The sequence below is a fragment of the Ornithorhynchus anatinus genome, chromosome 2 (genome assembly GCF_004115215.2).
Source record: "Ornithorhynchus anatinus isolate Pmale09 chromosome 2, mOrnAna1.pri.v4, whole genome shotgun sequence".
Lineage (NCBI taxonomy): Eukaryota > Metazoa > Chordata > Mammalia > Monotremata > Ornithorhynchidae > Ornithorhynchus > Ornithorhynchus anatinus.
In genome coordinates this window covers 3,408,578-3,424,752 of record NC_041729.1, presented here as the reverse complement: position 1 = coordinate 3,424,752, position 16,175 = coordinate 3,408,578, and the positions used below count along the sequence as shown (strand labels likewise).

General features: G+C 51.8%; 1 protein-coding gene across 1 annotated transcript in view; it reads left to right on the top strand.

Moving 5' to 3' along the window:
- MED13L (mediator complex subunit 13L) overlaps positions 1-16,175 on the top strand; it is a 304,408-nt gene that overhangs the window by 274,349 nt on the left and 13,884 nt on the right. The window contains exons 24-27 of the mRNA XM_029051175.2: positions 1,142-1,330; positions 5,499-5,722; positions 5,912-6,054; positions 13,675-13,833. Of these exons, the coding sequence (XP_028907008.1) occupies positions 1,142-1,330; positions 5,499-5,722; positions 5,912-6,054; positions 13,675-13,833 (715 nt within the window). The remainder of the gene's footprint in view (positions 1-1,141; positions 1,331-5,498; positions 5,723-5,911; positions 6,055-13,674; positions 13,834-16,175) is intronic.

The following is a 16,175-nucleotide window of genomic DNA, read 5'->3' as shown; positions in this document are numbered from 1 at the left end:
AGGGAGGACACCTCAGGATGGCATCTTCACCACCCCGTCGCGAGGCGGGCGGGCGAAGCGCTCCAAGGAGCTAGGGTCCCGGCTGCGATGGAACCAACCGCCACGGATCTCCTTAACGCTCCCCTGGTGCCTCGCTCTGGCCTGGGAGCTTTGGGAGGAGCCGGGAGAGGAGCTTCGCGACCCGGTTGCTCCAGCCACGGGATGTCGATTCCCAGGGCGGCAATGACGTTCACTAGGGGCTCCAGGAGGGCTCTCGGAATCATCTTCCCCTAAACTGGGTACGTAGGAGCATCTCGTCGGAGGATTTCTGTACGTTCAGAACCAACCGCCACACGCCCTGGAGACTTCCAGTGGCCCGGCGGAGACAAAGAGAAAACAAAACTGCAGAATGACCCTGTCAGTCCCGACGCAAAGTACGAAAACTAGGCTTGCCTTTTGAACGGAGAAAAGATTTGGAATTTCTAAAGGTGTAAGGATGGTATTTATTAAGCACTTACTGTGTGCCAAGCCCTGTTCTAAGCGCTAAACCTATCTGTGTGACACTTATGGTCGTAGTAGGAGCCCAAGGTTAAAGAGAAGGATAAATGGGCGCGGGAAAGGACATCCGGGGTTTTCTCTACCTCTGAAAACTCCTTTCATCACTTGGCAATTTTAGGGCGTCAGAAGAGGAAAGCGCCTCGATCCCAAACAACACGGCGTTCGGGGTTCGCCCTCTCCCGCTGAGCCCGAACGGCCCAAAGGCTAACGGAACGATAATAATACAATTCTTTTCCTATCAGGCGGCATTAGCAGAATGCCGACGTTTTAAAAACATTGCTCCTAAGGAACGCAGAACCACCTTTAAGTGACCATGACCGTTCGAGAGGGAAGGGACAGGCCGGGATGCTCTAGGGACTCCTCCTCAAATGTCCGCTCCTCTGACACCATTTTTCCCCAGAGAAAGAGAGCGAGCGATGAGCTCAGCTTCTAGGTACGTTTTAAACCACGGCCTCGAGAACCTCGACTCCGAGGCGATCTATCCCCACGCGGGGCCGGTGAAGAGCGAGTCATTTCGGGTCTCTGCCTTTCGGGCCAGTCTCCCACCCGCCCGTCCCCCTGGCATGTTTGCGTGCGTTCCGATGACTTCTTTTTCCACCCGCAGATCGTGCCTTGCCAGTACATGCTGCAGGCGATGAAGGGCGAGCAGGTTTTCTACATCCAGCACTTGAAGTCCATGGCGTTTTCGGTGTACTGCCAATGCCGCCGACCCCTGCCCACGCAGATTCACATAAAGTCCCTCACGGGCTTCGGGCCGGCCGCCAGCGTCGAGATGACCCTCAAGAACCCTGAGGTTGGTACTTGGCAGAGGGTGCCGCTTCCAGGGCTTTCGAAACGCTCGACGGTTTGTTTTTTTTTCGGGGGGGTTGTCATTTCTGTTTTTTTTTTATGAAGTCATATTTGTTGAGCACTTACTATTCATTCATTCCATTCATTCAGTCATATTTATTGAGCGCTAACTGTGTGCAGGGCACCGTACTAAGCACTTGAAAAGTACAGTTCGGCAACAGATAGAGACAATCCCTCCCCAACAACGGGCTCGCGGTCTAGAAGCGGGGAGACAGACAACAAAACAAGACTAGTTCTGAGCGCTGGAGTAGACACAGCCCTCGGTCCCCGACCCACTTGGGGCTCACAGTCTTAATCCCCGTTTTACGACTAGGGATCTGAGCTACGCACATGTGAAGTGACTTAACCAAGGTCACGCAGCAGACACGGGGTGGAGCTGAGATTCGAAGGGACTGCTGGGTCAAACATGCACGCGGTGATTGACGTGGGAGACCGAGTCCACAGTTTTTTTTGACATTGGTAGGGGACCTTCCTGTGGGTGAGCTAATTTTTGTCGCTCCCTCGGTCTTTCCCCGGGTTAAAATCGCCTACCCGGGGATTGGGAGCCTTATAGGGATGCAGGAGGTTCTGGAGACAATGTGTCCCCTGCCTTCGGGAAGTTGGCACCCCTTAGATGATCACTTTCTCTTTTCTTTTTCTTTTAATGGTATTTGTTAAGCACCTACTGTGTGCCAGGCACTGTTCTAAACACTGGGGTAGTAAAGAAGAAAAATGATAACAATAATAATTATAGCTTTGGTTAAGTGCTTACTTTGTGCCAAGCACCGTACTAAGCGCTGGGGTGGATACGAGCAAATCAAGTTGGACACAGTCCCTGTCCCATCTGGGGCTCACAGTCTCAATCCCCATTTTGCAGATGAGGTAACTAAGGCACCGAGAAGTGACGTGACTTGCCCGAGGTCACACGGCAGACAAGTGGCGGAGTCGGGATTAGAAACCAGGTCTTTCGGCTCCCGGGCCCGTGCTCTGCACACAGTAAGAGAAGCAGCATGGCTTAGTGGCAAGAGCAGGGGCTTGGGAGTCAGAGGTTGTGGGTTCTAATCGCACCTCTGCCACTTGTCAGCTCTGGGACTTTATGCAAGTCATTTCCCTTCTCGGTGCCTCAGTGACCTCATCTGTAAAATGGGGATTAAGACTGGAAGCCCCACGTGGCACAACCTGATGACCTTGTATCTAACCCAGCGTTTAGAATAGTGCTTGACACATAGTAAATGCTTAACAAATACCAACATTATTATTATTATTATTATTAATATTATTATTATTATGTTGCGCTGGCTTTCAAGACTGCTCCAACTGACTTTCCCCCAGCCCATCCCGCCCACCTCCACCGTGCCCCAACTCACTGGGGTTCTCTGAGCCATCCGTGTTCCCCTGTTCCCCCTTTCCTAGAATTTAATTCTGCCACCTGGTCGACCCACTTCCCTTTCCCGCCTCAGAATTCTGCCCGAGGTCCAACTCCCCCGAATAACAACCACGGTATTGGCTCAGCGCTTACTACGAGCCAAGCACTTTACTAAGCGTAATTGCCGACAGAAGATCATCAGGTCCCCCATGGGGCTTGCAGCCTAAGTAGGAGGGAGAACGAGAATTGAATCCCCATTTTGCAGATGAGGGAACTGAGGCCACAAGGAGCGAGTGACTTGCTCAAGGTCACTCAGCAGACAAGTGGTGGAGCCAGAATGAGAAACCAGGTCGTCTGACTTCGAGGCCCGGGATCTTTCCCCCAGGACACGCTGCTTCCCCGAAGTCCTCCGGGATTTCTGCCCCTCGGACTCTCCCCGACACTAGACCCCCACGGGGACAGTCAGCGCCCTCCTCTCCAGTAGGGGAAAAACGGGGAAACTGGCCCCGGGAAGAGGCGCGGAAGCTCCATCTCCTCGTCTCCCCATGTGGACCGGAAGCATCTGGAGGACGGGCCCTGGATCTCGTTTCCTGCCGGATCCTCCCCGCCGATCCCAATCGGCAGCTTTGCACATTCGTTAACTTCTCCAGGATGGATATTTGCCAGATGGTGGGAAATTAAACTGATCGAAAGATCCTCTCGTTTCACCGTGGCCTAGTGGCAAGACCCCGGGCTTGGGAGTCAGGGAATGTGGGTTCTAATCCCGGCTCCGCCACTTGGCTGCTGCGTGACCTTGGACGAGTCACTTCACTTGTCTGGACCTCAGTTACCTCATCTGTAAAATGGGGATTAAGACGGTGAGCCCCAGGTGGGACAACCTGATTACCTTTATCCGACCCTAGCCTTTAAAACCGTTTCTGGAACATAGTAAGAGTTTAAGAAATACAATGATTATTATTTGGAACGCAGATTGTATTGGACCCACAGGATCTCTCTGCCCTGGACTAGAGTCATTCATTCAATTGTATTTATTAAGTGCGTACTGTGTGTAAAGCACTGTACTAAGCACTTGGGAGAGTACAGTAGAACAGCAAATAGACACATTCCTGCCCACAGTGAGCTCACAGTCTAGAAAGGGCGACAGACATTAATAGAAATAAATAAACCGATAAATAAATTACAGATGAGAGGGAGGATGACGCCCTCCGATTGGTCGAGCAGAGGGAGAGCACCGCTGATGGAGTTAATAATGGAGAAGCAGCATGGCTCAGTGGAAAGAGCACGGGCTTTGGAGTCAGGGCTCATGAGTTCGAATCCCAGCTCTGCCACTTGTCGGCTGTGTGACTGTGGGCAAGTCACTTAACTTCTCTGTGCCTCAGTTTCCTCATCTGTAAAATGGGGATTAAGACTGTGAGCCCCACGTGGGACAACCTGATTCCCCTATGTCTACCCCAGCGCTTAGAACAGTGCTCGGCACATAGTAAGCGCTTAACAAATACCAACATTATTATTATTATTATTAATAACATTAAGAATAATTATGGTATTTGTTAAGCGCTTACTCTGCGCTAGGCACTGTACTAAGTGCTGGAGCGGATGCAAGCAAATCAGGTTGGACACAGTCCCCGTCCCACTTGGGGCTCACAGTCTCGATCCTCATTTTACAGACGAGGGAAATTGAGGCACAGAGAAGTGAAGTGACTTGCCCGTGGTATTTGTTAAACGTTCACTATGTGCCCAGCAGTCTACCGCTACCATTGTGGGCAGGGAACATGTCTACCGACTCTGTTATATTGTCCTCTCCCAAGCGCTCAGTTCAGTGCTCTGCATACAGTAGGCGCTCAATAAATACCATCGATCGATGGATTGGCTGTCTTCCCGCCAGCCTGTAAGCTCGCTGTGGGCAGGGAAGCTGAGCGGCGTAGTCTAGTGGCAAGAGCCCGGGCTTGGGAGTCAGAGGTCGTGGGTTCTAATCCCAGATTTGCCACTTGTCTGCTGTGTGACCTTAGGCGAGTCACTTCACTTCTCCGTGCCTTAGTTACCTCATCTGTAAAATGGGGATTGAGACTGTGAGCCCCACGTGGGGCAATCTGATGACCTTGTATTTACCCCAGTGCTTAAAACAGTGGTTGGCACATAGTAAGCGCTTAGCGAATACCATCATTATTATTACCAACTCTTACATCGTCCTCTCCCCACCGCTCGGTCCAGTGCTCTGAACACAATAAGAGAAGCAGCGTGGCTGAGTGGAAAGAGCCCGGGCTCGGGGGTCCGAGGACATGGGTTCTAATCTCAGCTCCATCACCTGCCCGCTGTGTGACCCCGGGCAAGCCACTTCACTGCTCTGTGCCTCACTTCCTCATGTACAAAATGAGGCCTCAGTTCCTAGTCTCCCTTTTACTTAGCCTGCGAGCCCCATAAGGCCGGATGATGTTCTCTCTACTTCAGCACTTAGTACAGCGCCGCGGGCACCATAGTAAGCGCTTAACAAGTATCACCGCCATCATGTGGTTGCCTTTTTAGCGGCGATCAGATGGCAACGTCGCGACTCGGGGCTTTAGTCGGGAATCCTCAAGGCGTTTCATTTCAGAGACGGCGTGGCGTTCGCGGTGTCTTTATTCCCGTATCCCTCGGCGCCTACCTATTGAGCGCTTAGCGACTAGCTGATCGACCAGCGCGCCTTGGTCAGCGAGAAACCACCGGTCATTCTCGTGCACACGCGGCTGGCGGCGGCTCCGTCGATACTGATTTTCTCCTCGGCTTTCAGCGGCCCAGTCCGATCCAGCTCTACTCGCCCCCCTTCATCCTGGCCCCCATCAAGGACAAACAGACGGAGCTGGGAGAGACGTTCGGAGAGGCCAGCCAGAAGTATAACGTGCTCTTCGTCGGCTACTGCCTGTCCCATGACCAGCGCTGGCTCCTCGCCTCGTGCACCGACCTCCACGGCGAACTCCTGGAGACTTGCATTGTAAATATTGATCTGCCGAACAGGTAGGACACCGAGCCTCTGCCTTCCCCCGCCCCGGCCCCTTCCCAGCGCCTCCCGCTAAATGCCGCTCCTCCGGTCGAAGAGCCGCTCCGGCGTCTGGCGGGGAAAGCGGGAGCCGGCCGGGAGGCCGCGTGCACCGGGGTCTCTGGTCTCCCCGCCGCCCGACGCCGCCCCATCCTCTCCCCGTCTAGATCCCGGAGAAGTAAAGTGTCCGCCCGCAAGAACGGACTGCAGAAGCTGTGGGAATGGTGCACCGGGATCGTGCAGATGACCTCCTTGCCCTGGAGGGTTGTCATCGGTCGTCTCGGAAGACTGGGCCACGGAGAGCTGAAAGGTGAGCTCTTTCCCTCTTCTTCGCCCCTCTCCCCACCCCGGAGGCGGTGAGTGGGGGCTGGAGGGGCGGGGGATTCATCCCCTCTTGGCGCCGAGAGGGCCAGTGATAGAAGGAAAGGGCTTCTTGTAGCACTCGGGCTCTGGAAGCGCCCTTGGAGTTTCCGGTCGCGTTGGGCGTTGGACTTTATCGGCCGGTCCAGCAAACGCCCCCCCCCCAAGGGATTGTGTCAGACGGAGGCCCGTCCTGGCCCAGCGGGTTTCTGCATTTATTGGAGCCCCCCAGATCCTCCTCTCTGGGGAACTCAACGGGTCGTCAGGATAAAGCTTGTATCTACCCCAGCGCTTAGTATTCATTCATTCAATAGTATTTATTGAGCGCTTACTATGTGCAGAGCACTGTACTAAGCGCTTGGGATGAACAAGTCGGCAACAGATAGAGACGGTCCCTGCCCTCAGATGGGCTTACAGTCTAATCGGGGGAAGTAATAATAATAACGTTGGTATTTGTTAAGCACTTACTATGTGCAGAGCACTGCTGTAAGCGCTGGGCTGGATAGAAGGTAATCATGTTTGTCCCATGTGAGGCTCACAGTCTTAATCCCCATTTTACAGATGAGGTAACTGAGGCCCAGAGAAGTGAAGTGACTTGCCCACAGTCACACAGCTGACAAGTGGCAGAACCGGGATTCGAACCCATGACCTCAGACTCCCAAGCCCGGTCTCTTTCCACTGAGCCACGCTGCTTCTCTACAGTGGGGGAGCTTAGTACATTGCCTGGCACATAGTAAGCACTTGACAAATACCACAATTAATATCATTATTTATTATTATAAAGAACTCGAAACTGTCTTTACCCTCCCATGTTTCCATTCACTCTGGCATTCATTTGATCATATTTGTTGAGCGCTCACTGTATGCAGAGCACTGTGCTAAGCGCTTGGGAGAGGACAATGATAATAATGATGGTAATAATAATGATGGTATTTGGTAAGCGCCTGTTGGGTGCCGAACACCATACCAAGCACTGGGGTGGATACAAGCAAATGGAGTTAGGACGCAGTCCCTGTCCCATATGGTGCTCACAGTCTCAATCCCCATTTTACAGATGAGGCCCAGAGAAGTGAAGTGACTTGCAGCAGGTCTCACAGCAAAGTGGCTGAGCCAGGATTAGAACCCATTCTTTCATTCATTCAATAGTATTTATTGAGCGCTTACTATGTGCAGAGCACTGAACTAAGCGCTTGGAATGGACAAATCGGTAACAGATAGAGACGGTCCCTGCCCTCTGACGGGCTCACGGTCTAATCGGGGGAGACGGACAGACGAGAACAGTAGCAATAAATAGAATCAACACCCAGGCCCGGGCTCTAGCCACTACGCTATGCTGCTTCTTTTGAACAGTAAACAAGAGAACAGTCAGCAGACGCATTCCCTGCCCACAGTGAGCTGACAGTTTAGAGAATGACATGAACAGAAATAAATAATGGAGGGATATGGACATAAGTGGTGTGGGGCTGGGAGGGGGGATGAAGAAAGGGAGCGAGACAGGGCGATGCAGAAGGGAGAGGGAGAAGTCGAAAGGAGGACTTAGTCGGGAAAGCCTCTCGGAGGAGATGGGCCTTTGGTAAGGGGCAGAGTTGTCTGTGGGATTTGAAGGGAAGCAGCCTGGCTCCGTGGAAAGAGCCCGGGCTTGGGAGTCAGAGGTCATGGGTTCGATACCCGCTCTGCCACTTGTCAGCTATGTGACTGTGGGCAATTCACTTCACTTCTCTGTGCCTCAGTTCCCTCATCTGGAAATGGGGATCGAGACTGTGAGCCTCACGTGGGACAACCTGATGACCCTTTATCTCCCCCAGCGCTTAGAACAGTGCTCTGCACATAGCGCTTAACAAATACCAACATTATTATTATTTGAAGAAGGAGGGCATTCCCGGCCGGAGACAGGTCGTGGGCCGGGAGTCGGTGGTGAGCTAGATGAGATGGAGGGACGGGAAGAAGGTTGGCATTAGAGGAGCCAAGTGTGCGGGCTGGGTTGGAGTAGGAGAACAGGACGAGCAGCAGAATTTTCTCGGACCATCCCCGCTTCTCCCACGATGCCGCTGGTGGGTCTGAGGTAGGGGGTGCCTCAGTTCTCCCCCTGGACAGGGGAAGGGTAGGCTGGCCAGAAGGCGGTCTCACCTTTTGTTTTGGCATCCAGCCAGGGGACAGAGACCGGGCATGGGTGTGGCGGGAGTCTTTGGGGCTCAGCGAGCTTGGTGTTTGAAGAACCTAGACCGTAAGCTCCTTGCGGGCAGGGAACTTGTCCACTGCGTAATGCACAGGGCACGGGCCTGGGAGTCAGAAGGTCGTGGGTTCTAATCCCGGGTCCTCCACTCGCCTGCCTTGGGCAAGTCACTTCACATCTCTGTGCTTCGGTTCCCTCATCTGTAAAATGGGGATGAAGACTGTGAGCCCCACGTGGGACATCTGTGTCCAACCCGATTTGCTGGGATCCACCCCGGCGTTTAGTACGGTGCCTGGCATATAGTCAGCGCTCAACGAGTCCCATAATTATTATCGTAGTGTACTCTCCCCAGCGATTAGTACAGTGCCCTGCACATAGTAAGCACTCAATAGACACCACAGATTGATCGAACCCCACTCGGGTGCCCTCGAACGAGCCGGACGGGTGAGCGCCGAAGCTTGGGGAGGACGGGCGAGAAGGGACCCTCGTGCGCTCGGAGAACCGGGCGGGCCGAGCGCTCTAGAGAGTTCGGTTGAGTCGGAAGGCACGCCTTCTGCCCTCGGGGAGCTTTATCCTGTTAACAGGCAAGACTGACAGCCGCAAATCGCCGTGGCGGTTGAAAGCCACCGTATGCCAGAAAAAATAAATAAGCTTACGTTAACACAAGCCACCAAGAGGCGTACGTGCTCAGGTGTATAAATATCTGCCCCGAAGCCGGCTGTTGAGGGGGAGAGGTGCGAGTTGGGAAGGGGGTGTTCAGTTGGGAAATGCCCCTTCATTCATTCATTCAGTAGTATTTATTGAGCGCTTACTATGTGCAGAGCACTGTACTAAGCGCTTGGAATGGATAATTCAGCAACAGGTAGAGACAATCCCTGCCCAGTGACGGGCTGACGGTCTAAACGGGGGAGACAGACAGCAAAGCAAAATAGAACAAAGCAGAAACAATACAACATTATCAAGATAAATGGAATCAAGGAGGTCTGCCCCTCTGAGGAGGTGGGTTTTCTGGAGGGCCGTGATGATGGGGAAAAGTAGACTAGACTGTGGCTGCCGTAGATAATAACAATAATAATAATAATAATAGTAATGATGGTATTTGTTAAGCGCTTGCTATGTCTAAAGCACTGTTCTGAGCGCTGGGGGTCATACTTTTCATTCATTCATTCATTCAGTAGTATTTATTGAGTGCTTACTATGTGCAGAGCACTGTACTGAGCGCTTGGAATGTACACTTCGGCAACAGATAGAGACAATCCCTGCCCAGTGACGGGCTCACAGTCTACCAAGCGGTGGTATTTTTTGTGCGCGTCCTGAGTACGGAGCAGTGTACTAAGCGCCAGGGATCAGCTCGATCAGCTCTTCCCATCCTACCTTACCTCGTGCATTTTGCTCCACTAACACCAACCTACTCACTGGACCTCGATCTCATCTTACTCGCCACTGACCCCTCGCCCACGTCCTCCTTCTGGCCCGTGACTCATTCCCCCCGGCTATCCGACAGACCGCCCCTCTCCCCACGCTTTCAGAGGCCTCCTAAAATCCCATCTCTGCCAAAATCCCAACTAGGCCCTTATTTCTCCTATTCAACCTCCCTTCTGTGCACTTTCTTTTTTATGTCACTTGTTAAAACTTCCTTTGTTCCGGGCACTGTACTACACACTGGGGTAGATAGAAGCTACTCCATCCATGTCCCACATGGGATTCCCAGTCTTAATCAGAGAAGCAGTGTGGCCTGGTGATTAGAGCCTGGGTCTGGAAGTCAGAAGGACCTGGGTTCTAATCCCAGCTCCACCACTTGTCTGTTGTGTGACTTTGGAGAGGTCACTTCACTTCTCAGGGCCTCGGTTCCCTCATTTGTAAAATGGCGATGAAGACTGTGAGCCCCACGTGGGACCGGGACTGTGTCCAACCTGATTACCTTGTATCTACCCCAGCTCTTAGTACAGTGCCTGGCACATAGTAAGGTCTTAACAAATACCACAGTGACAATGGTAATAATTATTATTTTTATCATTAATAATAATTGCCATTTTCCAGGTGATGAGGATGGTATTTGTTAAGCGCTTACTAAGTGCCAAGCACTGTTCTAAGCACTGGGGTAGATACAAAGTAATCAGGTTGTCCACATGGGGCTCACAGTCTTAACCCTCGTTTTACAGATGAGGTAACCGAGGCCCAGAGAAACGAAGTGACTTGCCCAGGGTCTCGCAGCAGACAAGTGGCAGAGCTGGGATAGAACCCAGGCCCATCTGACTCCCGGCCCGGTCTCTATCCACGAGCCCTCGCTGTGTTTCTAGGAGAGCGGAGATCGTCCCCGTCCTCCTCCACCCCTTCGACCTCTCCCCCGCCCCCCGCCGTGGTCCCTCTCCAGTGGCTTAGAGGTGACCCCCGTGAACAGTGGCAGGAGAGTCAGTCAGAGGCAGGAGAACAAAAGGGAAGAGGGAGACAGGAGAATTCCTCCGTCGAAAATCAACAGGTTCTTCCCTGGGCTCCTGGGAGATTTCCATCTGCTTTTGCTTCCTGGAACTGCGGATGATGTGTCCCTGTAGGCGTTTCTCCGAAGCGAGCCCCGGGATCTCCGCCTAGTCAATAGGCCCCGCCACCAGATTCTCTGTCTCTGCTTCCTAGAACTCCATACCTCTCCATAGGGCTCCTGGGTCTGCCAAGTGTGGGCAGCTTCACCTGGGTGCTTTTTGGACTCTCCCAAGCGCTCGGTACAACGCTCTGCCCACAGGAAACGCACAATCCTTACGGTCGACCGATCGACTCCTCCTTATTGGGTTTGAGCTGGGGAGCCACCGTCTGTCTGCAAACTGCTTGGCCTAGTTCAGTCATTCGTTCATTCAGTAGTATTTATTGAGCGCTTACTGTGTGCAGAGCACTGTACTAAGCATTTGGAATATACAATTTGGCAACAGATAGAGACAATCCCTGCCCAATGACGGATTTACAGTCTAATTGGGGGAGACAGACGGACAAAAACAAGACAACATAATCACGGTAAATAGAATCAAGGGGATGTACACTTCATTAACAAAATAAATAGGGTAATAAAAAGATACATAAATGAGCACAGTTCTGAGAGGAGGGGAAGGAAGAGGGGGAGGAGCAGAGGGAAAGGGGGCTTAGCTGAGGCGAGGTGAAGGGGGGAATGGGGAGGGAGCAGAGGGAAAAGGGGAAGCTCAGTCTGGGAAGGCCTAGTGGGTAGGGCACAGTCCTGGGAGTCAGAAGTTCGAGGATTCTAATCCCTCCTTCGCCACTTGTCTGCTGCGTGACCTTGGACAAGTCACTTCACTTCCCTGGGCCTCAGTACCCTCATCTGGAAAATTGGGATTGAGGCTGTGAGCCCCATGTGGGCCAGGGACTTTGTCCCACCCGATTTGATTTGCTTGTATCTGCCCCAGCAAGTAGTACAGTGCCTGGCACGTAGTAAGCCCTCAACAAATGCCATTATTATTATTATTATTCCCTGGTACTCGTGGTGCAGGCACCTGAGTTTGGAGTACATGAGGGAGATGAAAGGGGTTTCTTTGGAGGGAGAGCGAGTCCCGGGAAGTCACAGTTGAGGAAACTGAGACCCAGACAATTGAAGGGACTTGCCCAACGTCACACAGCAGGTAAGTGGCGGAGCTGGGATTATAATAATAATAAAAATAATAATTATGGTATTTGTTAAGCATTTACTATATGCCAAGCACTGTACTAAGCGCTGGGGTAGATATAAGGTCATCAGGTTGTCCCACGTGGGGCTCACAGTCTTCGTCCCCATTTTACTGAGGAGGGAACTGAGTCCCAGCGAAGTGAAGTGACTTGTCCCAAGTCACACAGCAGACAAGCGGCGGAGCCGGGATTAGAACCCAAGACCTCTGACTCCCAAGCCCGGGCTCTTGCCACTAAGCCACGCTGCTTTTTGATAGAACAATAAACAGACATCTTCCCTGCCCATGACGAGCTTACGGTCTAGATAGAGCCATTCTCTGATAAGTAGGCCACGGAGAATCGATCCATTGGTGCTATTCAGTGAGCGTTTACTGCGTGCAGAGTGCTTCTCTGCAGGTCCCCTAACTCCCAGTGGGCCAAGCTGCTGCTTTGGCATCGGTTCATTCATTCATTCCTTCATTCAGTCGTATTTAGTGATCACTTACTGTGTGCAGAGCACTTTACTAAGCGCTTGGGAAAGCATAATACAGCAATAAACAGTGACATTCCTTGCCCGCCGGCGCTCACCGTCTAGAGGTTCTTCCTGTGTGTTTGTGCCCGTCTCCTCCATTGGACTGGAAAGCTCCTTATGCGCAGGGAACGGATCCCATCTTTCTCGCGAACCTCCAGAGCATCTATTATAGCACATCAACTGGGTGCTTAGTGAATAGTACTGTGTCTCCTCCAATAGGCCTTCCCTGACTAAGCCCTCTTTTCCTTTTCTTCCGCTCCCTTCGACATCACCTTGCTCCCTTTATTCATCCCCCCTTCCAGCCCCACACCACTTATGTCCATATCTCTCCCCGGATTAGACTGTGAGTCCATCACTGGGCAGGGATTGTCTCTATCTGTTGCCAAATTGTACATTCCAAGCGCTTAGTACAGTGCCCTGCACATAGTAAGCGCTCAATAGATACTATTGAATGGAATGAATGAATGTCTGTCATTTATTCATTTCTATTCATGTCTGTCTCCTCTTTTAGACTGTAAACTCGTTGTCAGCAGGGAATGTGTCTGTTCCATTGTTCTATTGGACTTTCCCAACCGCTTAGTACAGTGCCCTGCACTCAGTAAGCACTGAATAATTACAATCGATTGGCTGACCGTATGCCTACTACAGTAGGCAGTACAGAACGCAAGCCTGGGAGTCAGAAGGGCTTAGTAATAATAACGTCGGTATTTGTTAAGCGCTTACTGTGTGCAGAGCACTGTTCTAAGCGCTGGTAATCAGGCTGTCCCACATGAGGCTCACAGTCTTAATCCCCATTTTACAGATGAGGTAACTGAGGCACATAGAAGTTAAGTGACTTGTCCACAGTCACATAGTACAGTGCTCTGCCCACAGTAAGTGCTCAATAAATGCAATCGAACGAATGACCTGGGTACTAATCCCGGCTCTTTGTCCGCGGTGGGACCTTCGACAAGTCATTTGGCTTCTCTGGTCCTCAGTTACCTCATCTGTAAATTGGAGAGTAAGATTATGAACTGTGTCCAACCCAATTAACTTGTATCGACCCTAGCGCTTAGAACGGCGCTTGGTACATAGTAATCGTAATTATTGTTATCGTTATTATCATTTCTGTAGAATTCTTTTTAGTTCCCCTCATGTAATCTTTCCAAAACGACACGCCCTCCACGATGCTACCCCAGATTCCCGCCACCGAGGGCCCGGCTAAAAGCGTGATTTCGTTTCAGATTGGAGCACCCTCCTCGGAGAATGCTCCCTGCAGACAATCAGCAAACAGCTGAAGGAGGCATGCCGGATGTGCGGGGTCTCCTCGGCGGACTCCCCCTCCATCCTCAGCGCCTGTCTGGTTGCCATGGAGCCTCAGGGGTCCTTCGTCGTCATGCCAGGTAACTCCCACCGTCCCGGAAACTCCCCCCCCCCCGGTGCCTAGGCCCCCGCCCCTTAGATGGCCGTTGCCTTGGAGGCACCGGAGCAAGGGTTGGTTGTGGTACCTCTTGACGTGATGTAAAAAATTCCCAGAATGCTGTGGGTGACGTGGACTAGTGCTTAGCAGAGTGCTTTGTACACTGTAAGCGCTCAGTAAATGATGATGATGGCATTTGTTAAGCGCTCACTATGTGCCAAGCACTGTTTAAGCACTACAAGGTTATCAGGTTATCTCACGTGGGGCGCACAGTCTTCATCCCCATTTTACAGCTGGGGTCACTGAGGCCTGGAGAAGTGAAGTGACTTGCCTAAGGTCCTACAGCCGGCAAGTGGCGGAGCCGGGATTAGAACCCGTGGCCTTTGACTACCGAGCCCATCCTCTTTCCACTGAGCCACGCTCCTTGAACGAAGGACTAATAGACGTTCATTCCTGCTCCGTGAAATTGTTATTATGATGGGGTTGGTTAAGCACCGAGCACTGTACTAAGCGCTGGGATAGGTACAGGATCATCAGGTCAGGCACAGTCCCTGCCCCATGTGGGACTCACCATCTAAGTGGGAGGGCCAACGGGTATTGAATCCCCTTCTAGACTGTAAACTCATTGTGGCCAGGGAATGTGAGTGTTTATTGTCGGATTGTGTTCTCCCAAGTGCTTAGTACAGTGCTCCGCACACAGTAAGAGCTCACTGAATATGATAGACCGACCGACTGAAGACCCAGTTTCCAGATGAGGGAAAGGAGGCCCAGAGAAGTGAAGCGACTCGCCCGAGGTCCCCCAGCAGAAAGGTGGTGGAGCCAGGAGTAGAACCCAGGTCCTCTGACTCCCAGGCCCGAGGGAGTCACTAGGCCACGCCGTTCCCGTATCTCAGAGCCACTGTGTTGATCGAAGCTGAATTGGCGTCTCGGCACGGGAGCCGTCCTCGCCTCCCCACTCCGTTGGCCGTAACAGCCGGGGGCTCCCGGATCGAGGAGAAGCAGCGCGGCCTAGCGAATATCCATTCCCTCCTTCAGGCGTATTTTTTGAGCGCTTACTATATGCAGAGCACTGCACTAAGCGATTGGGAGAGTATAGTAATAATGTTGGTGTTTGTCAAGCGCTTACTATGTGCCAAGCACTGTTCTAAGCACTGGGGGAGATACAAGGTAACCAGTTTGTCCCACGTGGGGCTCACAGGCTTAATCCCCATATTACAGATGGGGTAACTGAGGCACAGAGAAGTTAAGCGACTTGCCCAAGGTCACACAGCTGGCAAGTGGCTGAGGCGGGATGTGAACCCATGACCTCTGGCTCCCAAGCCCGGGCTCTTTCCACTGAGCCATGCTGCTTCTCTGTAAGAAACTGATACATTCCCTGCCTACAACAAGCTTCCAGGCCAGGGCACCGGAGATTTTATCGGGCGAGGCGGTCTGAGGACCCACCGGGTGTTAATGGTTTGGGGGCAGAGGTGCCCACCTGATAAGAAGCAGCTTGGAAAGAGCACAGGTTTGGGAGTCAGAGGACATGGGTTCTAAACCTGACTCTGCCACTTGTCTGCTGTGTGACCTTGAGCAAGTCACGTAACTTCTCTGAGCCTCAGTTACCTCATCTGGAAAATGGGATTAAGACTGTGAGCCCCACATGGGACAACCTGATTATCTTGTTTCCGCTCCAGTGCTTAGAAAGGTGCTCGGCACATAGTAAGTGCTTAACAAATACTGTAATTATTATTATTGTTATTTCCATAGTCCGGGAGCAGAGGAACAGGCTTTGTTACCAAAAATGTCAGGAGGAAAAACAAATCAATCAGTGGTATTTTTTGTCAGTCAGTAGTTTCTATTGAGCACTCACTGTTTGCAGAGCGCTATATTAAGCGCTTCATTGAGTTGTATTTATTGAGCACTTACTGTGTGCTTGGGAGAGTCCAGTACAGCAGAATTGGTAGGCATATTCCCCACCCACAGCGAGCTTACAGTCTAGAGGGGGATGACAGACATGAATATCAATAATAGTTTAAAGCATAAATGCTGTGGAGTTGGAGACTGGGGTGAATATCAAATGTCCAACAGATTCAAGTGCCTAGATGGTACGGAAGGGAGAGCGAGACAGCGAAAAGAGGGCTTAAAAAGGGAAGGCCTTAATAAGGCTTTGAAGCTTTATCATTAATTAATTAATGATTAATTAGTACGGTATTTGTTAAGTGCTTACTATGTGCCGGGCACTGAGCAAAGCAGTGGGGTAGTTACAAGCAAATTGGGTTATTAAGCACTTAGTGAATGCAGAGCGTGGAACTAATCAATTGAGGAGCAGCGTGGCCTGGTGGA